The sequence below is a fragment of the Bidens hawaiensis genome, unplaced genomic scaffold (genome assembly GCF_021521415.1).
Source record: "Bidens hawaiensis isolate Kalapana, Puna unplaced genomic scaffold, B.hawaiensis_p1.1 tig00030752_1, whole genome shotgun sequence".
Taxonomy (NCBI): domain Eukaryota; kingdom Viridiplantae; phylum Streptophyta; class Magnoliopsida; order Asterales; family Asteraceae; genus Bidens; species Bidens hawaiensis.
The window spans coordinates 60,600-81,552 of NW_027495126.1; the positions used below are offsets into that span (position 1 = coordinate 60,600).

Here is a 20,953-nt window from a genome sequence, read left to right on the forward strand (position 1 = left end):
CAGCAAGCTTTGGTTCACGCGCTCCACTTGGCCATTCCCCTGAGGGTGGTATACTGAAGTGAAGATTTGGTTGATGCGCAATTCCTTGAGCCAGCTGGATATCTTCCTGTCAGTGAATTGTTTGCCATTGTCGCTCACAATTTCCATTGGCAGGCCAAAACGGCATATGATGTGGCTCCAAATAAATTGCTTCATTGCCTCGGCTGTGATTTTTGCTAGTGGCTTGGCTTCAACCCATTTTGTGAAATAGTCTACTGCCACTACCAAAAACTTTACTCGCCCTTGCGCTTGTGGTAAGGGACCCACAATATCGATTGCCCATTTGTGGAAAGGCCATGCGGAGGTCACCGTAATCAAGTTGTTCTTTGGCCGCATGGTGTTTGGCGCATAGCTCTGACACGCTTTGCATTTTTGGATCTCTTTTAACGCGTCCAAGTACATGCATGGCCAATAGTAACCTGCGTTCATTGCCTTGGCAACCACCATGCGCGGGCCAGCATGTATTCCACAGATTCCTTCGTGTATCTCTCTGATCACATAGCTTGCTTTCTCGGCATCCAGGCATTTCATGAGCAGTCCAAGATAAGAGCGTCGATATAACGTACCATCAAGCAGTTCGTAGTTCTGCGACTTGTGTCTTATCTTCCTCGCCTTTGGGAGATTGATATATTCACTCAACAACATAACTACATAAGTTATGGCTGTGGTAGAGTTGTTCGTTCTAGGCTGCACTGGAGTTGTCATGTTGTTTCACGGCCTTAATTTCATGTTCCACGCTCTAGCTCATCAAATCTCAGTTCGATCCCTCAGGTATATATACATACTTGTTCTCATTCTCTACCAGTTTTCTTTAATCGAGTTAAGTCCAATATATTATTATTATTATTATTATTATTATTATTATTGATGAATGTTCAACGTTATTTCATATAAATTAGTTCCCAAATTCATGTTTGATCTTCAAAATCAGTTGAATACAGCATTGACTTTTGAATATTGTTGATTTTAAGGTTTATAGTAATTCTGTTTGGATCAAACAAATTTTATCTTGAGTAATGAAGTGTACAAATAACTAGCTTAATTATTATTCCTTTATAATTTTTAAAACTTGAGGAATTATTATTACACTATATTATTTTCTTTAACATAACTATTACTCTTTAGTTATTTATATATTTAGCATGTTAATTTTATTTGTACAATATCACACTCAATAGTAATTGAAGGTGATAATCGGGTTTAAATGAAGTAATATTATTGGATTTAAGATTTTAATTCTGAATATGATTTTGGACTTTTTGCAGTTTCTTGGGGTGTGTTTGGTAATATGCAAATGAGGAGGAGATGAGTCAATGGGGCCCGGAATTTGGGTTTCAACGGATAGAAATTGTGAATATTTTTGTAGACAATATAACTAAATAAATGGAAGATGAATGAGAAATATTCCGTTTTATTATTACTTTTTTTGTACAATTTGGTTATTGTAAATAATAAATTCATCCATGATTAGAATTTAGAAGAAGACTTTAAACTAGTTGATGAAGAATATTCGGTTTTTATAGTTACTTGTTATTATATTAAGTGATTGTCAGATGAATTATATAAAATTATGTCTAAATCATTCAAACTTATTGTTGTGGTTGAATATGATAGATGCTTATTCAGATCTGACTCATTCAGATCTGAGTGAACCAAACAGCCCCTAAGAGGAGTTAGAATTATTAAAATCCAATAAACCTTTAGGATTTTACAATCAAGCTCACGGCTCGAGTGCCACAAGTTCAACTTGGTATATTATTTTAATTTGTTAGCAATATATAGTTTTAGCCCAATAAAATAAAGAGGAGTTAGAATACGATAAACCAAATAGTATTCTTCTATAAGTTACTAATCCATCTATAATGTTCATGTTTTGATCCTCAAACCATTCGACCTCAAACTGAATATGCAATAGATGACTAAATACTTTGGAATACGACTTAAAGAGCTCAAGTATATGATCATGAGAAGAAATATATATTTCACTATCTATCCATTTTGTTCAACAAAATTCTATTGATAAGATTTTACTTAGGAGATAGCTTTAATACACTTTATATATGTTGTGATTTATATACATGGCTTCTACGTTAAGAGGGAATAAAGCTATTCCAATCCATATATCTATGTTCATTTATTCTTCATGGATTTAAAGGGATTTAAAGGGTGTAAACATATAGGGGTGTACAATTACTAAACCAAAAAAATGACTCGAAACCGAAAAAACCAAACTGAATTGGAAACCGACGGTTTGGTTTTGGTTCAGTTTTGTGTTTTGTGAAAAAACTAAAAAAAAAATCGAACCAAACCGAATAAACCAATTTGTTAGATTACTTTTTCATTGAATCGTTTAAGTTTTATAAACATACTTTCTATTATTTTTAACATTAATCGGTTATTTTTTGTTGATTTGGATGAGATTAAATCATATTTAAGGTAAATATCTTCTAGGGTTTGGATCAAATACAAATGAAATTAGCGTGCTAAACGTGAGAATCAAGTAAAGTAATTATGTAATTACATTATATAATTACTTTATGATGTAATTATATATAAAAGTAGAAAAATTATGTAATTACATCTTAATTACTCTACTTGTATTTATAATTACTCTACTTGATTTTCGCATTTAGCACGTTAATTTCATTTGTATGTGAACTTTCCCCATATCTATTAGCTCTTAGTATTCTAGACCAAAATGTACAATATTCTACTAATTATTAATTTATTAAAAAAATATTAGGCCTGGTTTCAAAATATCATTGGTCAAACTTCATTGGCCTAAAAATTACTAGCCTGATTAGCAAAACCGAAAAAAGACTAACTGAACTCGAAAACCCAAAACCGAAAAACTGAAATCGAATGATTTTGAATACAAAAAACCGAAACTTTGTTTTCCAACTGTCAAAGCTCAAAACCGCACCGCGCACACCTCTAGGAAGTCAAGCGGTTTGTGAGTTACTCGAGATGAGCTCACTAAAAGCTCGAATCGAGTCGGGCTTCAACGAGGTTGAGGCTAGAATTAAGCTTGTTTAATAAATGATCCAAGTATGACTTTCACTTATTAAGCTCGGGCTTGCGAGCCTAAACAATTTTTATTAGTTGTGTATTAGCATGTATGAAACTACGATAAAAATAACAGAATAATACATATTATGTTAGTTATAAAAATCATAAATAAAATATTTACAAAAAAAACACATGTATATAAATTTATTAGTCAATAACAAACGAGCTTGCAAAACTACTCACGAGCCGAACTCGATCTTTAGAAAGAGATTCGAAACGAGCCGAGCTCGAGCCTAGTCGAGCTTGGGCTCGGCTAGTTTTAACTAGTGTCTCCCTTTTAACTTGTATCAAATGGAGTAATCATTTATCAATATGCACCATTACTGGCAAATAAATAGTTGTATACAAAAATTCAAGGAAAATTGTTCTTCTCATACCTTAACTAACTGTAACTACAAAGCCCCTTAAGAGAGATGAGCGAAAACTTCACCAATAATCGCCACAAGAACACGACCCGTCTCTGAAATGATGAAACCTGTTGATGTCTCTAACAACCATTTCTCTTGTCACAACTTTACTAACAAATTTAAGAAATGTGTGACAATCTATGCAAACTCTAAGGTTCTTTTTTACCCGAATCGGGGCCCGTTTAGGCGTTACTAAGAGCCCGAAAGCAACCGCTAGTTTCTCACTATGGTATGATAAAAGAGCTTCCTTTTCACTTATTTTAACATTGTGTAAATCAGTCTCTAAAACAGGCTCATACCCTTCTTTACCAACTAACTCCATCAATTCATCAAGCTTTTCATATATCTGTTTAGTCATCGAATGGGTTCGATCACCGACTATAAACGTGTAGACCCGATCTTTGACTTCAAGCCAACTCATCCTGGGCTCCTTTTTGACTTTATTATCTTTCATCAATCTTCTTACATCCGCCACGTTTTCCCATAAACCAGCTGACGCGTATATATTTGCTAGCAAAACATGGGTTCCGGATTTCTCGGGGTCAAGAAGCATTAGCTTCTGGGCCGCGAGTTGACCAAGGTCAACGTTTTTATGAGTCCTTGCAGCACCAAGAACCGCTCCCCAAACGGAAGCATTCGCCTCAAACGGCATATTATTCACAAGATCCATCGCTTCATTTAACTTCCCTGCTCGACCGAGAATATCGATCATGCACGCGTAATGTTCTTGTGTCGGTTTAATGCCGAAAACGCCCCCCATTGTTTCGAAGTAGTGTTTCGCTTGAGTCACTAGCCCGGCGTGGTTACATGCCGTTAACACACTTACTAGAGTCACGTTGTTAGGGGCAATACCGTCTTTTAACATGTCGTTAAATAACGAAAGGGCTTCTTTACCAAACCCGGGTTGAGCAAATCCACCAATCATAGCCGACCACGACACGATGCCCTTTTCAGGTACTTCAAGAAACGCACGGGTCGCATCATCAATACTTCCACATCTAGCATACATGTTGACTAAACTATTGGCAGTAAACGTGTCGGTTAACAATCCAAATTTTAGCGTGTGAACATGGATTTGTTTACCTTGTTCATAAGCCGATAAACTAGCACACGTGTTTATAAGAGAGCTACAAATAAACGAGTCAGGTTTAAGATCCAAATCTTGCATTTTTAAGTAAATTTTTATCGCTTCTTCACCTTGACCCGATTGAGCATACGCAGATATCAAAGACGTAAACGTTGCCAAGTCAGCAATATCCGACTCATCAAACACCTTTCTTGCTTTTTTCACATGACCACATTTTGCATAACAGTCGACGAGACTGTTTATCACAAACGGGTCGGACTGGAACCCAGTTTTTACCGAAAGCCCGTGAATTTGCTCACCGACATTAACAGTTTGCAAACTGGCTGCAGAGTTAAGGATTGCTAACAAAGTGGTCTCGTTAAACCCCAAACCATCCTTATATTCCTCTGCAAATAGTAACAAACCTTCAATATCATTACTGTTATGTGAATATCCACATAACAGCGCGTTTAATGCAACCAATTCTTTTTCGGGCATCATGTTATACACCCGTGTAGCATCTTCCATTTCACCGGACTTATAATATATGTCTATAAGCCCACAACATAAAAAAGGGTCCAAATTTATATTTGACTTTATCAAAATTGAGTGAAATTGTTGACCTAAATCTTTAACACCTGAATCTTGAAGACCTAAACCAGTACAAGCTTTAAGAACACTAGAAAAAGTAAACATATTCGGTTTTAAACCCGACCTTCTCATTCTTACCAACAACTCCAAACCCGTATCATTTAATTCATGAAGAACACAGCCAGCAATAACAGCATTCCAGGAAACAATATCCGGGTCAACGATCCGGTCAAACACAGCTTTAGCATCATCAAAATCCCCATTTTTGAGTACATATCCACAAGCGCGTTACAGGAAAACGGGTCTGAACCATACCCGTGTTTAACCAAACACCCATGAATCTTTCTTCCTTGTTTCACATCGCGTAAACCCGTGCACGCATTAATTATAGTCGATAAACTAAACTCATCAGGCCTTAATCCACTACTAATCATGTCTTGAAACAAGGTGATTGCTTGGTCATAATATTCACCCTGCGTGTAACACGAAAACAACGCATTCCAAGAAACAATGTTCCTTTGTACAATCTGATCAAAAAGCTTTCTAGAATCCAAAAAGTTTCCGCATTTCGCAACACAGCCACCAACGTATTCGCAACAAACACATCCGACTCAAAACCAGTCACCACCACAATCTTATGTATCTGTTTCCCTCCAACAATATCCTTCTTAATCGAACACGCTTTCAGCACACTCGGGAACGTAAACTCATTACACCTAATACCCAAGTTCTTCAACTTCAGTGCGTAGAGGCTCAGCAACAGCTTCAGCCTTGGTGGCCCTTTCGGTTGCGTTCCGTGCAGTCTCCTTAGCCAACCTAAGTTGTTCGTTAACAGCTTGGGTAGCCTTGGAACGGGCCTCGAGCCGGGCCTGAACTTCAACCTCGAGGGCCTTGAAGGCCTTTTCCTTCTCCGCAGCAATGGCGGCAAGTCTCCTGTTCTCCTCCCGGATAGCCCGCGCCTGAGCCACTTCCTGGCTACGCGCCGTCTTTAACTTGTCGTTTTCACGACAAAGCAACTCGACGCGCGGCTGCATCCGGGCAAGGAGAATCCGAAGCTCATTCGTCAGCCTACCCTCCTGGTAGCTAGACATGGCTTCCCCCAACGCACCACTTGGGGCGGCGTGGCGTGCCCATTCGACACAATCCGCAGCAGTCCGGAGGGTCGTTCCCCGGCGGATACTCCACCGAGGAGCGTACACCTCGTTGGAATCACGAACTGCAATAAAAAAAAACAGTTAAAAAAAAAAATGATGATAAAAGGGATAAGGCCAAAATATCCCCACGCACCTGTAGGGTCGACAACAGGTCGATAGGCACCAAATCCATCACCTGAACCTAAAGGATATCCATCCAAAAGGTCAAGGAGATGGGAAGGAGGCAAAGATGGGCTAGAAGCCCCAACCCTGAACGTACCTGAGGGACCGGCCGTAGTCGCCGGCGCCGGAGGAGGCATTGTAGAGGCCCCTGCGATAGAAACCAACGGAGGTGAACTCACTGGAGGTGAACTCACAACCGTGGCCGTCGCTGCGGAAGAACCCGCAGGAAAAACCACTGCCGGCTCAGTGAAGGATTCCGTGAAGATGGCACTGACAGCCGGCGGAGATGATGTTACAGTTGGAACAGTTGCCTCAACGGGATGAGCAACTGAACCAATGCTGCAAACAGGCGCAGCCGCCTGGGTCATCGCCTCGGGTAGGTTGACCAAACCTACCGTCGTGGGTCCAGAGATGCTCCTTCCCGCTCCACTCTGGAATGCGGTTGCATCCACGCCTGCACGAAGACAAGATATATAAGTATGATGGCGGAAAGATATGCAGTTAAGCTGAATATAATTTATACTTACGAGTTTTCTTGAGCTTGAAGGTTCTGACAGGCGGGGACGAACCCGATGGAGCCGGCCTCTTCATGCCGGTCACCGTCGTCGTACTGGGCTGCCCGGAGGTGACAGCTGTCTCAACCTCCGGAACAGTGGTCTCACCATCACCAGGGTTCCCCACTGCCTCCTCGCTCTCGGTCTCCGAGTCAGACCGGTTTCCCTGATCGGCAGTGGAGGCAACCTTCGACTTGCCCTTCGCGCCAGCAGACTTCTTCTTCCTCACGAAAAAAGAACCATCTGCGGATTCCTCATCATAAGATGACAAAATTAGAGGAATTCCAGCAGAGGTTTGAGCATGGAGAGGGCGGGGGTTAAAGAAACCCTTACCTGGCCGCGTGGCGCTCAGAATCTCGTGGCCTGGCGGGTAGACCTCCACAAACCGATCCGTCGTTTGCTCTAGGATGGGCAACTCGTTCTCATCAAGAGCATGAGTACCCAGCCGAGCGGGACCACCGCTCTCACGCGGTTGCAGAAGCGACTGCAAGTGTTTCCCTCTGAAAATAAAAAGAAAGAAATTGTTAGAACAAAAACCCTAAATTAGCAAATAATATGAAGCATACCGTAAGGGATAGAGTTCAAACCGTATTCGAGGACGATGGGAATCTGTGGCGCCTCTGCCCCAGCACCTTTCCACACCCGGCTCATACCGAGCATCACCATCCCAGACTCCGCAAATCGGTAAACCGGAGTCTGGATCCGGGAGATCTTGGTGAACCATTCCGCCTCCTGGTAGTTGGAGGCGTGAAGGTTGGGGAGTGCTCTCCCGTTCTTGAATGTCAACGCAATAGGGACGACACGGGTAGAGATATAGAAGAACTCCCGCTTCCAAGACCGAAGACTGCGCTCGGTAGCACAGATCTTCAAACCCTTGATCCGAGTGACCAAGGTGTACCAGCCTTGGATGCACCTCCAAGAGTAGAAGGTCATCAGGCGGTCGACGCGGGGCTCCACACCCAGAATGAGGCACACCATTCAAAATGGCGGATCTTGGCGATCGCCATTGGGTGTACCTCCGTCAAGTGTACACCGTGTTTCTCCAAAACACGGTACACAAACTTCGTCAATGGGAACCTGAGATTCCCATAGATGAAGAATGCAGCATACACCCCTATCTTGCCCTTGGGGGCATCGTACACCGTCTGGTGAGGCTCAGGAAACTCAGGCTTGAAAGTCTCGAGCATGAACTTCTTAACGATGTACTGATAAAGGTCGACGGAAAGAGCACACGGGCACTCGCCAGCAGTACTCTTATCGTCCTTGTCAGAAGTGGACGTTGGGTTCTCGATATACACGTCGGACTCTTCGGCGGTGACTTCTGGATCATGAAGGGAAGACATGTTGGGGATGGAAAGAAGAACGATTTCAGGAGAATGCTCGACAAAAGTTAGAGTATTCGCCGGAAATCGCTTAGAAGAAGAAGGAAGTGAAAGTGTGAGTTGAGATGCATCCCCTCCTCCCTTTATATACTCATCGCAATGAATGCGATGAATTTAATGCGGAGAGAGGAAAGCGCAGGAGCAATGAGAAGATGACACGTGGGAAGCAAGCTGGCAACAGCCGTCGACAGGACGCGTGCCGTAAAATTCGCGCCCACGCGCCTGAAAAGCGTCTGGAATGACCATATAATGTCACGTCGCCATAACTTCCTGCATGTCCTGAAACTGTCAGAAGAAACCGTCGGAAGACGCTAACGTCCCTTCAACAGTTTGGACTGTTCTTATCCTTTCACCAACTCTTCGAATTTCAAAAAGATTCAAAAAGACTCAAAAATAAGAGGGAATATACCCCCTTACCTTGGGAAGTAAAAAACCATAAGACAAGTGCGGGTACAGTGTCAAGGCGAAACCCTTCACATACTTAGCACTTGCAGGGAATTGAAGCCAAGAAGGATCTTATGGGCCGTGCTTGCGGAAAGGGAAATAACACCTCCGCATAGTGGGAACGTTGAATACTAGCTTGTTTGAAACTTCAAGGCGGAATTGGTGGTTTAACATAACTGATCACTATGTCTAAAACTACCAAAACCTCGTGGAGAGCCTATACAAGTGAAACTCAACGCTCCCGACTTGCGGAGAGGTTAAACACCTACACGCATCATAACCAAAGATCAGGCAGAAAAGTCGGGAATTTCTGCAAGTGACGTTAGGAAAACCGCGGGAAGAATCCCCACGGAAAACCTTAAAAAACAAAAACCTCTTTCAAAACCCCTTGCTTAAAGTCCAAAAGTTCACCTCACTAATTCATGAGAAGAACAATGGACTGGGGGGACTTGAAGAGGTAGGTCCCCGCAAAGCCCAGTTGGACCCGCAAGACACACCTTGATGAGGTACGTCTGCGCAAAGACCAACTGGTTTCGCAAGACCCACCATGCTCAGAGAGATGAAGACCTTACACGCAGTAAGCCAGCTGTTCCCGCAGGAAAGCCTCCCTTGGTACAGTACCCTGCCTGTTCCCGCAGCTATGGGTACAAGTTGAGAAGGAAGGCTACCCGCACTAACAGTAAAGCTACACGCATAAGGCACTAACTCTTAATACTTCAGCAATGTCACCTGAAGAAGGAATGAGCAAGGCGGGAATATTCCCGCCCAAAAGAGCCAGTCCTTATGCTTCTGGAAGATCTTTTGTACTATACCTGCCAAGGTATGGACAAAATAGACAAGATCTGACCAAAGCAGCCTATGAACCAATCACAGGGTGACAGCTCACCGACAATAGTACGAGGAGGAGCATGCTCAAGTACAAAATGTCACTATCAGCCGCTGCCTACCCACCAACCCTCATCGTGGCACGTACATAGCCTGTAGTTGGTGGAAAAGGAATAGTACACAGCCGGCCATGTCACTATCAGCCGCTGCCTACCCACCAACCACCAGCATGGCACGTACGTAGCCCACAGTTGGTGGAAAAGGAATATTATACAGCTGGCTGTACCTGCTTGGAAACCTACCTTCGGCTATAAATACTCCAACACCTTGGAACTGTATCAAGACATATCATCTGATATTATCTTATCTTCCCTAGCTATTTCTCTCAATATACACTTATATTCAGAGCAATCTAGTTTGATTCTCACGCCGGAGGGTGGTCACAAGGAGGAACCCCCCCCCCCCCCTTCTCAGTGACGAGCTCACGGTGTCTGTTTTGCAGATCATCAGAAGAATAACCATCTTTGCAGGACCTAACCCTCGTGGGAAACATCTACTTAACCCTAAGATTATCCATAATCCGCCGGGGTCACATAGTGTTTCTTCAGTATCTGTTTCCCTCCAACAATATCCTTCTTAATCGAACACGCTTTCAGCACACTCGGTAACGTAAACTCATTACACCTAATACCCAACTTATGCATCTCGGTAAAACCCACGAGCGCCTCTTCATTAAACCCGTTAACAACATAACCCGATATTAACGCGGACCAACTAACCAAATCCGGTTCAGGACTTTCGTCGAGCACCTTACGTGCATACCCAAAAACCCGGGATTTCGAGTACAAATTGATCAAATGATTCCTGCATTTTGGGTCATGGTTAATTCCAAGTTTGATCAAATGGGTGTGAACCTGTAACCCGGGATTGAGAGAGTGGGATTTGCAGCATTGGGAGAGGAGTTTAGAGTAAGAAATCGAGCCGGGTGTCCATTCGGCATTGTGGGTTAGGTTTAATTTGGTTGTGGTTAAGAACTCATCGGTGATTATTGCAAGAGCTTGAATGGATTTAGTGAAATTGATGGATTTGTGGAGTTTGAATTTCGGTTGGAGGTGAAGTTGGAGGGAAAATAATCGTTGGAGAGACATGGGTTACTCCCATGGGTTTTCGGGTTATTGGGTTTATTCGGTTCAGGTTATTCGGTATGAGATTTTATTTGTACGTGGAATAACTGAATAAGAATTTGGTTTGGTTTTCGGTTTTCGACCAAATAATCAAATAATTTAATTTCTAAGTTTATTGGATTTTAATAATCTTTATTGACTGGTATTAACCGATAATAATTCACGTTTATTTTATTGCCTCTAACAGTCTCAAATTTAAAAGAGTTGATAGCCAATGGTCCCCTGTTAAAAGGAACTTAACAATTTTTTAGAATTTATAACTAATGTTATAGGATTTTTGATCGGAAGGAGGATACGGGTCGATTGATGTAAAACTTAGTTCAAAACGGTGCTCCAAAACGACGAAACAATACTACAATTCGGGTGTTTGAACTTCTAACTAACAAAAATCAAGTCGTTTGGATCATCGTTCCGAGCTAAGTTTTATATCGATCGACTTGTAATTCCTTTCGATCAAAACCCTAAAATATTAGTTTGAAATTCGGAAAAAATATAATGTCGTTAAATCCTTTTTAGCGGAGGACCATTGACGGCCAACTTTTATAAAGCTGGGGCCGCCAGTGGCGATAAAATGAATAGTGATTATTATCGGTCAATACCAGTCAATAGAGATTAGTAAAATCCAATAAACTTATTTTTTTGTATTATTATTATTATTATTATTATTATTATTATTGTATTGTGTTGGGTTAAATAAATTTGGAAAAAAAATTAATAAATTTAAATGACAAAACATAAATAAATTTTCATTGCAATTTGGTCTATTTGGGTATCTGGTTTGAATATGATTCGAATTTTGTAAAACCGAAAATCAAATTGAAATTTGTAATTTGTAATTCTGTTTGGTTCTAATATATTCATGTTCGATTTTTGGTTTAATCAGATATGTACGTTTTACCCATTCAATTTGAATTAAACCTATAAGGTGTCCCTTTAGTTAAAAGGAACAACTTAAATTGGTGACAAGAAGAAGGGCTTATGCCCATATTTGTTTATTGCTCACATAAGTTGTTAACCATATATGTATCTCTAATTCTCTATATATACCCGGTTGTTTGGGTTTCTGCGCCTACGGAGGGTTTCGAGTCGAACATGAAACGTCAAATAATTGGAAACAGTTGAAACCGCATCACAAGAAAGTAAACACAAATATAAATAAGGATGTAAACAAGTGCCAGCTAAAGCTTGACTAATTAGTAGTTTTCCAACTTTGAGTTTGGCATGTTTGTTAATTATTAATTAACTTATAATTACTTTTTATACATACGTTAATTATATATTTAACTTAGTGTATATTATTTATTTATTTTTATTATAATTCTATCTATGATATTATTTGGTTACTTTTATATTATTTAGTTACTTTTATTTTAACTTTATGTATGAAAGTAGTTACTATATTAGAAAAAATTAAATAAAAAGTAAGATCAATAATATGCTCTTTAGGCTCAAAAGCCAGCTCGAACTTAATAACTGAAGCTTGGGGTTCATGCTTGTTTATTAAACAAACATATTTTTAGGCTAGAACATGGGCTCAAGCTCATTTAAGCTAAGCTCGATTCAAGCTTCGACAGCCCGAAATCCTTTACAATGTGCATCCCTAGTCAAAACAGATAATGATAAATGGCAACTCTATTTGATATTTTCAGTACATGTAAGACTGGATCGACCCGGAACGCTTAACCAGCCAGGCAGCCATTCTAGAACAGTTGCTTAGGCAATAATAATACAACCTGGATCGACCCGTCAAGTAAACAGGTCGAAACAGTAGATGTTATGCAAATGCTTTCTGCAAGGAAAATAAGTAGACAATATAATAAGAATCTCCAATCAACAAACCTTTGATATACTAAATGTACAATTGATACATGTACAACAAATGCCTAATGCTATTATATCTCTCACATAAACATCGAGTCCTCGGACATTATCGTCAACAACGAATACTTAACCTTCACTCTAATCCTACCTCCCTCCACACACAGCTTCGCCCCGGTCACCACCCAATACCCGGGCGGGTCTTCCGGGCCCCTCACCATTTCCCGAGTATCAACAAAACCCGACATCTTCGGGGCCCGTAAAGGCGGGCCATCAGGATAAACAGCCGAATTCAGTTCCACCTTAACGGGCTTCTGCTCCGGTGTGGCAAGGCCCATACTAAACGGTGTACTCATCAATGTCGACATAAGGCCCGACTTCCGAGAGTGCATTGTGGGCCCGTCCCATTCGGACCGTCGGATCTTTCCGGACCCCACCATCGAGTACCCTAACCGGAGAAAGAGGACTTTTTTTATGCCTACGCCTTTGACTTCAAACCATGCTTTGGTGACGATCGATGCTGAGTCACCGATGTGGGTCCCGTTGTGCTCGACTGGTAGAGTACAGACTTGAGAGAATATGCTCCATTTAACGGGCTCGAGGTAGCCTTTTCCGATATTCTCGTCGTTCGGTTTGTAGGTGAAGTCATAGGTGAGTTCGAGTAGTTTAGGGATAGAAGAAAGGTGTTGCAGATGGATGGCTAGCCGGTCACTCTTTCGTCCTTCTAGGTATAACCGGACCCCAGTTACGGGCCGGTTCTCAGTGTCGACCTGTGAAAAGTGAAAATGGGTTAGAGTGAAAACGGATCAGGTTGGATTAGGCTGGGCCGACTCAAAAACACGCTTTCTGATCAGGTTTTGATAAGAAACAGAAGAGGTACTAATGGGTGGCAATTTCCATCACAACCCGAAAATAATCAGGTTTTGGGTTGGCATATCTAACCCGTTAAGAAAAAGATTGTGCCCGGGTGACGTTTTTCAATTAAACAGGTCCTCTTTGGATTGGCTTTTTAATCAAAGGGGTCATCTTCTGGTCAGCCTATTTAATTAAAAGGGTCGTGTTTGGGTCGGCTTGTTTAATTAAACAGGTTGTGCTCGGCTTGACCTATGTAACCCATTTAGTTAAACATGTTGACCCACTAACCCGTTTGTGACATATTTAACCCATTGTTTACAACCCAGCAACCCAATTAACACGTTTACAACTTGATTATCACTCGTCAACCCATTTGACACGTTTAGAACTTTAGATAAATGGGTTTAAAGGGGTTGTGTTCGGGTTACACGATTTTTAAGTTGTGCAGGTTATGGTTGATGTTTTTAACACATAAAACTAAGAGTCGTATTCCAGTTGAACAACTCAACCCGACACAATAGACACCATGCATTTAAGTATGGTAATGCCTTCCAATCTATCTGACAAGTTTCTTTTTAGTTAAGTATTTTAGCTTGACCCGTTCGATCGTTAGAAAACAAACATAAACCAAATGGTCAGAATTCAACTTTTATTGATGAAAATAGGCAAGATTTGACCTTGGTAGTGTTGACATAAAGGCGAGGACCCAAGAAAGTGAACTGGAGCGATGGAGATGGGGATTTCTTGCGTCTAGGAGCGAGCGGAAGATCGCCATACTCCGGGGCCCACTGTCGGGGTAACTGGAACTCTAAAAATTGTTCAAGCTCCTCAATTGGTGGCTTATCTGCAAAACATGAATCAAATTAGAACATAAAAACAAGGACTAGCCCAATAACTTCTTGATCAACTAATAACATCATGGAAGTTACTGTTATATAGGTAAACGAGTTGGGCCGGGCCGGGCCGAACCGAGCCAGGGTGGGCTCAGGCTTCACTAGTTTACAAACTGACCTTGGCTCGGGCTCGTATCATTTATAAATGATTGAATTTCGAGCGAGCCGCGAACTTTTTGAACAACCCTAATGTTACAAGAAGAGCACTCACATCGAAGGTATAGATTAATGGCGTGGCTTAAAAAGCCACTACCGCGAACACCGCTTAAAAGTGCAACGATCGGAACAAACGACATAGAAATGACGTTTGGGGCTTGCGATACAGTTGAAAGCCAGCTTTTGTGGCTTTGACCTTTGTCGATACCTCCTCGGCGAACATGAACGCTAAATAGATCCTAAAGGGAAATAAATTAAATGCCAATAGTTTAGCAATCATATTTAAAACTATTAAAAAAAAGAAAAGGCGGTTATAAATTTGTAAGTATAAAAAAATAGGATCTTACGTCCTTAGATCGGGACACAACAGTCGGTCTTAGAGAATTCGCAAGTATTGGAGGGAGATCCCAAGCTACGGATCGTTCATCCTGTATTACACCACAACGATAGCGGTAGAAGAAAATTATTATAATTTTTATATCCGAGTAAGAGTGCATTTAATATAAAACTAACTTATAAGTAGAGAATCATAATAACCACTAGGGCGTAATGCTAGAAATGTGACCGTTAGCCCTGTAAACGAACCGAACATCAGTCAACCATTCTGTGGGAAGTTCGTTTATTTAATAAACGAACAAGGACAAACAACAGTTTTTGTTCATACAGTTAAACGAATGACATGAGTATATGTCTTGCCCATACATCTATGCTCGTGAATTTGCATTTATTTAAATTTGTTTAAGTCCGTTTGTTCACGTTCAGTCATTTATGTTCGTTAGTTTATATTTGTTTTAAGTTCACTCGTAAACCCTTTTTAGATCCACAAAAATTTAGTCTAGTTTTACAATATTAATATATCACTCATTACACTTTAGTTTTATAACTTTTGCAGTCTAGATTGAAGTTCATGTTTATTTTTAATTAGTGTTGGCTCAATTAACTTCGTTTATGCTCGTTTGTCCATGTTCAGTTATGCGTGTTTGTTTATGTCTGTTTGTGGTCATGAACCTTTGTTTATACTATTAACAGACGAACATAAACAAACATGAAAACGTTCATGTTCTCAACAAACAAACACAAACAAGAAAACTCCGTTCATTTTGTTTGTGCTCGGTCGTTTGTTCAGTTAAAGTTGAACGAACGAACATGAAAACTGTTTATGCAGTTCTCAAACTTTCTCTGCTTCGAATATCTAACCCGCCGATTTTACATTTTACCCCCTCTAATTTTCACTGTTTTGACATACCTTTTCCTTTGATAATTTATCAGATCCCGAAACAGAAGCTTCAGAATCACATTTAGAAAACTCATCATCCGCTAACCTCTTCAACATATTCTGCACTTCTGTCGGCTCAAGATTCGAGCTTTGTAACTGCTTTAGGTAGATTACATCTTTACCCCCCATCTTTACCCCAACAACTATATGTGTACCATATTTATCAATAAACCTGAGAGAACATAACATTACTTGATTTTAAGCTTTGCAACATACAATAAACCGTTCAAATATCGAGTAAAATGTCATACTCAGCAAGAGCTGTAGGATCCCATGAAGATGGCACTTCTTGTTTCACTTTTTCAGATAATGCAATTTGTGTTTTTGCTAACTCGATGTTGTATAATGTTATAAAATATCCGTCAAACGCTAGATTTTTTGTCATCGGCGCGTCTTTTTGCCAACATCCTTTGTAACCGAACATCGAATTGAAGAACCCGGATGGTATTTTACCGGATAACGATAGTTCTTGATTGAATTGCTCGGACATCTGACATACCATTATACATTTATACATAAGTATTAAATCATTATAAAATGTATAAATATAATTTCTTTTTATGTTTCTCATACCTTCTAAATATGCTCTATATATAATTTAATATATAATTAACCTACACATACAAACCTAAAAAACTTATATCTATAACATTCCATGTACAAGAGATGAGCCTCGTGCTTACGCCTCAACCCCTTTCTTCTTGTACCCTTGGTTTATGGCATGAGGCGCACCTTTTGTACGGGAAAAGTTTTGTAATTTATAGCAAAAATTTGGGTATGCAATGGCAAAAAAGTATTGAGACTTCAAAAAAATTATATACATAAATTACGCCTCACGTACGAAAAGTGATGCGATTTTATGCTATGCTTCTCAGCTCGCACTATCACCTCACGCTTTTTAAAACCAAGTCTGCACCTATTGCGCCACGGATAGTACAGAATATTGAGTGTGCCTTGCAGCTATACGCGCTTTTAAAAACCCAAACCGATATGCATATGCATATGCATATACAAGTACAATCTTAACATTGACTTCTAAGGTCAAACATATTATGTATCATTTCAAATTTCACAAAGCTTTTGCTAATTGTCCTCTTCAACTTATAATTAGGGGTGTGCCTGATGCGGTTCAGTGTGGTTTTGAGCTATAACCAAAACTTCGGTTTTTGGATTTTTTGAAATCGTTTGGTTTCGGTTTTTTTGATTTTTGTTTCGGTTCGGTTTTTTCCATTTGAACTTGAAAACTTTAGGCCGAAAAAAAAAAGTTGGCAAAAAGTAATGAATTTATGTATAAATAATTTTGTTAATTATTAGCTAATAGTCTATTATACATCTGACCAAAAAATATCTGCGTTATACATTTTTTAAATTCTTATAAATTACATAAAATAAAAAACAAAAATTTAGGAATTCAGTTTGGTTCGGTTATTTTGGTTTTTATTACATGCAAAACCATAACTGAACCATTAGTTCGGTTTCTAAAAAACAAAAAACCAAACCATCCGTTTTTGTTTCAGTTCGGTTCTTTCGGTTTCTTGCACACCCCTACTTGCAATCCAATCCTAAGATCGAAGTACTAGGTTTGACTTTTAATAAAGTCAAACATCGTAGACGACCACAACTTACACGATTAAACGACAGAACATCCGAACGAAACCTTGTCCGGTCACCTTTATCACACTTAACCGCCTGAGAGACATTAGAAACAGTTACACCACCAGGGACCACCAGATCCTTAGTCAACTTACCATCAAGCTCAATCAGGGTTGACCCGGATGGGCCGTGTTTACACCCGGTTAGCCGGATGTCGCAGGTGAGGTCATACCCGTACCCGATTACAGACACCGCCTTCTCAGCCGCCGATTGAGGATCGAAGAAATTGGTCTTGTAAATTGACATCGGAAGGAATGAATTCTCGAATCAATTGGCGGTTTTGTGTTCCTTGTTTTTTAAAGGTCATTTCAATATATAAATTCAAGTTTATTTAATATTAATGATGAAATAAAGAAATTTCAAAATTGAAGTTGCATGTTTGTTAGCATAAAATTTTCAAGTCATATGTAATTGCAAATTAAAGAAACAAAATGCACATTATTGTCTAAGAATTTAGATTTATATGGTAATAATCTACAAATTGTTTTTAAAGTGGAATTCGAACAATAATGCATAATATATTATATAAGATTGGTTTCAAATTTTGATTTAAAGTTTTCTCATACGTATTTGAACTCAGGAAAATATGTATTTTCTTAATTTTCTTCGAACATTTTATATAAATATTGCAAACATAAAGAATATATCTTACATAAATCTTAATGTTTAGTTTAATCAATTGATTGACTTTTTGGGTAATATAAAAGGTTTTAGCAATAAAAAAAATCAATATTTAGTTTTCAATATTTTCTTTCATAACTCATACCAAAATGTTTCAAAATATATATTTTATAACTTGATTTATATTTTTTTATACATTTAAATATATTTATTTTAATATGTCTTATAACACAAATTACTTAACTAAAGCATTCAAATTCAAAATTTTAAACCAAAAAATCTGTTTCAATCTCATTCATTATTTTCACTTTCCAAAAGTTATTTAGGATATTGAAACCTGGATTCATAGAATATCATTTTTGTTAGGTTTTTACCTAATTTCAATATTATATTAACTTATTAATTTTATTCTTATATAAATGCAACGAATTGTGGTTAGAGTTTAACTTATTAATTTTATTCTTATATATTAACTTATCATTTTGTTAACTGAAATTTACATAATGGCTAGAGTTTAAAGTTTTCATCAATTACCCGTGTAATACACGGGCCTCAAACTAGTTTATTTATATATTAATAAATTATTAAAAATTGGTGGGTGTGAATGCCAGGTGAAAATTGATTAAAGAGGATGAGAGAGTTGACTTTTGAAGAGTCAAAAGTATTGTTTGAACAAGGGAGTTGAAAGTTGAAAGGTACTTGCTTTTTTAAATTAAAAAGAGTTTTGTTTTCTTAATGACTTAATCAGTTTGTAAATCTTTTACTAGATTCCTCTAACTAATTGTTATTAAAGTGATAATATTATTAATAAAGGGAAGCGTGTTTGTTTTTTTTAGAGGGATAAACGCGTGTATATGACATTTTGATGAAAAGAGCGAATTTTTAGATTTTTTGTGGTCTTTGTTTGCTTTTATCTCCTAATATATAAGATGAGGATATGTTTGTATAATGTATGTGGAAATATGTGTATAGATAAAAGACTATGAACATGATATTATTAATTTAAAGTTAAGTACTAAATATATTATAAAATATTAAAAAATTAAGTGTGTTTTAGTTTATTTCTATAATAAGTTCAGGAGTAAGAGGGTTAAAGTGATATATATAAGTTATTACATTGAAATTTACGTATTTATTGTGGCTAAAGATATTTAGATTACATGGTAAGTTATTTATATAAATAAAGAAAAAAATGAGAATAATGGAAAAGATTTGTGGCTTAAAAACCTTTTAAAAAATAATAATAAATTAATAAAAAAATCATACTTAAAATATAAATCAAAACAAATACAAATAAAAATAAAAAATCTAAAATGTTTCTCTCGCCATTCTCGTTAAAAAAATACGCCATGTTGAGGATAAAGAGAGCGTTGTATCTTTCTATTTATTATTGTGCTTTATTTCTTTTGTTTTTTATTTATGTTTTATGTTACGGTTCTTTATTATTTTTCTTGAATTTTTTAGTGGTTTTTGAAGCTACAAATTTTTGTCATATTTCTATTTTTTTTTCCTTTTGTATTTTCCTTAAGTATATATCCCTCATACTTTAGATTTATTTATTATTATTATTATTATTATTATTAATTACCTTAATAGTTGAATGTTTCATCATTTTCTTACATGATGTTAATCTCAAAGACAAATAGTATGTTGTTTTTGTCTTTTATCAACTAAATTGTTATCATCGAAAACCATCATCTTTTGAAAACATTTAATTTCTGATATTATCTTAACATGCTTATTATTCCACATCGTGTTCTTGGGAAACCTTCTAAAAAAGCATTGTTTGAACCTAAAGTAAAAATGAACAGAAAAGTAAACGTGATGTTGAATAAATTGGTGGAGTGAAGGGGGCGGTGTTGTTTTATTTAAGAGTTAGGCTAAATATATATATATATTTTTTATTTGTCTGTTATGTTTTTGTCAGATAAATTGACAGTTTATGAACACCTTGCTAAAAGAAAATTCGTATACGTGTCTGTTTATTAAGAAACTGAGCTTGTTTGTGTCTGTTCGTTATTATTGTAAACGGTCGCTAACAGACACTAATGTACAATCGAACAATAACGGACACCAATAGACAAATAAACACTAAATGAACGTTAATGGACAAACAAACATAAACATATCAAATTACTTTACATAAACGAGGGGCAGACGATATTGTGAAGAAGGGGCGGTGTGTGTGTGTGTGGTGGGGTTGGAGGGGGGGTTGCATCTCTCTCGTACACACACACACACACACATATATATATATATGGGGCAACAAATGGGCGATAAACCACTGTGGGGAGTTATGGAGAGGGGCTTCGAAGCCTCGTTTCCTACATGACGATGGCGTAGAGAGGTTATGTTGTCCCTCCATAGAGGATAGCCTAATGAACATTATCCCACGTGATATCCAAAAATACTTAACACTTAACATAGTGAACAAGCATATATATATATTCAAATCAAAATAATGTTTTGGAGTTCAAAATCTACAAACTTGTAGTGTTTCACGATAAACAAACTTCAAATTATTAATTCTTCAAGAAATTTCAACAGACGTAACACTATTAAACGGCCATTACCACACGGACGTAATCTAACAGACAATACCGGACGTTCACGAACACTATTGAACAAACGCGGGCTTTGTCCGTGTTCGTCCGTTAAGCTTACCGAACAACAATTCTTTTATCTGTGTCCAGTTCGTTTATTAAATGGACGAACATAAAAGAACATCGAACCGAACAGACGGCCGGATGATCGGTTCGTTTACGACCCTATGTGATAGGAAAATCACCGGTAACAAATGGAAA

At 38.3% G+C, this 20,953-nt stretch overlaps 1 protein-coding gene and 1 pseudogene across 1 annotated transcript; both read right to left on the minus strand.

Annotated features, from left to right (window-relative positions):
• Positions 1-3,336: 3,336 nt before the first annotated feature.
• Positions 3,337-10,937, minus strand: LOC143580863 (putative pentatricopeptide repeat-containing protein At3g11460, mitochondrial; annotated as a pseudogene).
• Positions 10,938-12,691: 1,754 nt separating this feature from the next.
• Positions 12,692-17,774, minus strand: LOC143580864 (MACPF domain-containing protein NSL1-like). Its single transcript, XM_077063785.1, has 7 exons — positions 17,502-17,774; positions 16,127-16,365; positions 15,846-16,047; positions 14,947-15,027; positions 14,655-14,838; positions 14,228-14,394; positions 12,692-13,465 (listed from the first exon to the last, which is right to left on the minus strand). The coding sequence occupies exons 1-7, from the start codon at positions 17,772-17,774 to the stop codon at positions 12,779-12,781; spliced, it is 1,833 nt and encodes a 610-aa protein (XP_076919900.1). The 3' UTR covers positions 12,692-12,778.
• Positions 17,775-20,953: the final 3,179 nt, after the last annotated feature.

Coding starts and splice junctions, on each gene's coding strand:
- LOC143580864 (XM_077063785.1), bottom strand. CDS start 17,774: ATGTCAATTTACAAGACCAATTTCTTCGATCCTCAATCGGCGGCTGAG. Junction 16,048..16,126: donor GATCCTACAGCTCTTGCTGA/GTATGACATTTT, acceptor ATGTTCTCTCAG/GTTTATTGATAAATATGGTA. Junction 14,395..14,654: donor CATTAATCTATACCTTCGAT/GTGAGTGCTCTT, acceptor CATGTTTTGCAG/ATAAGCCACCAATTGAGGAG.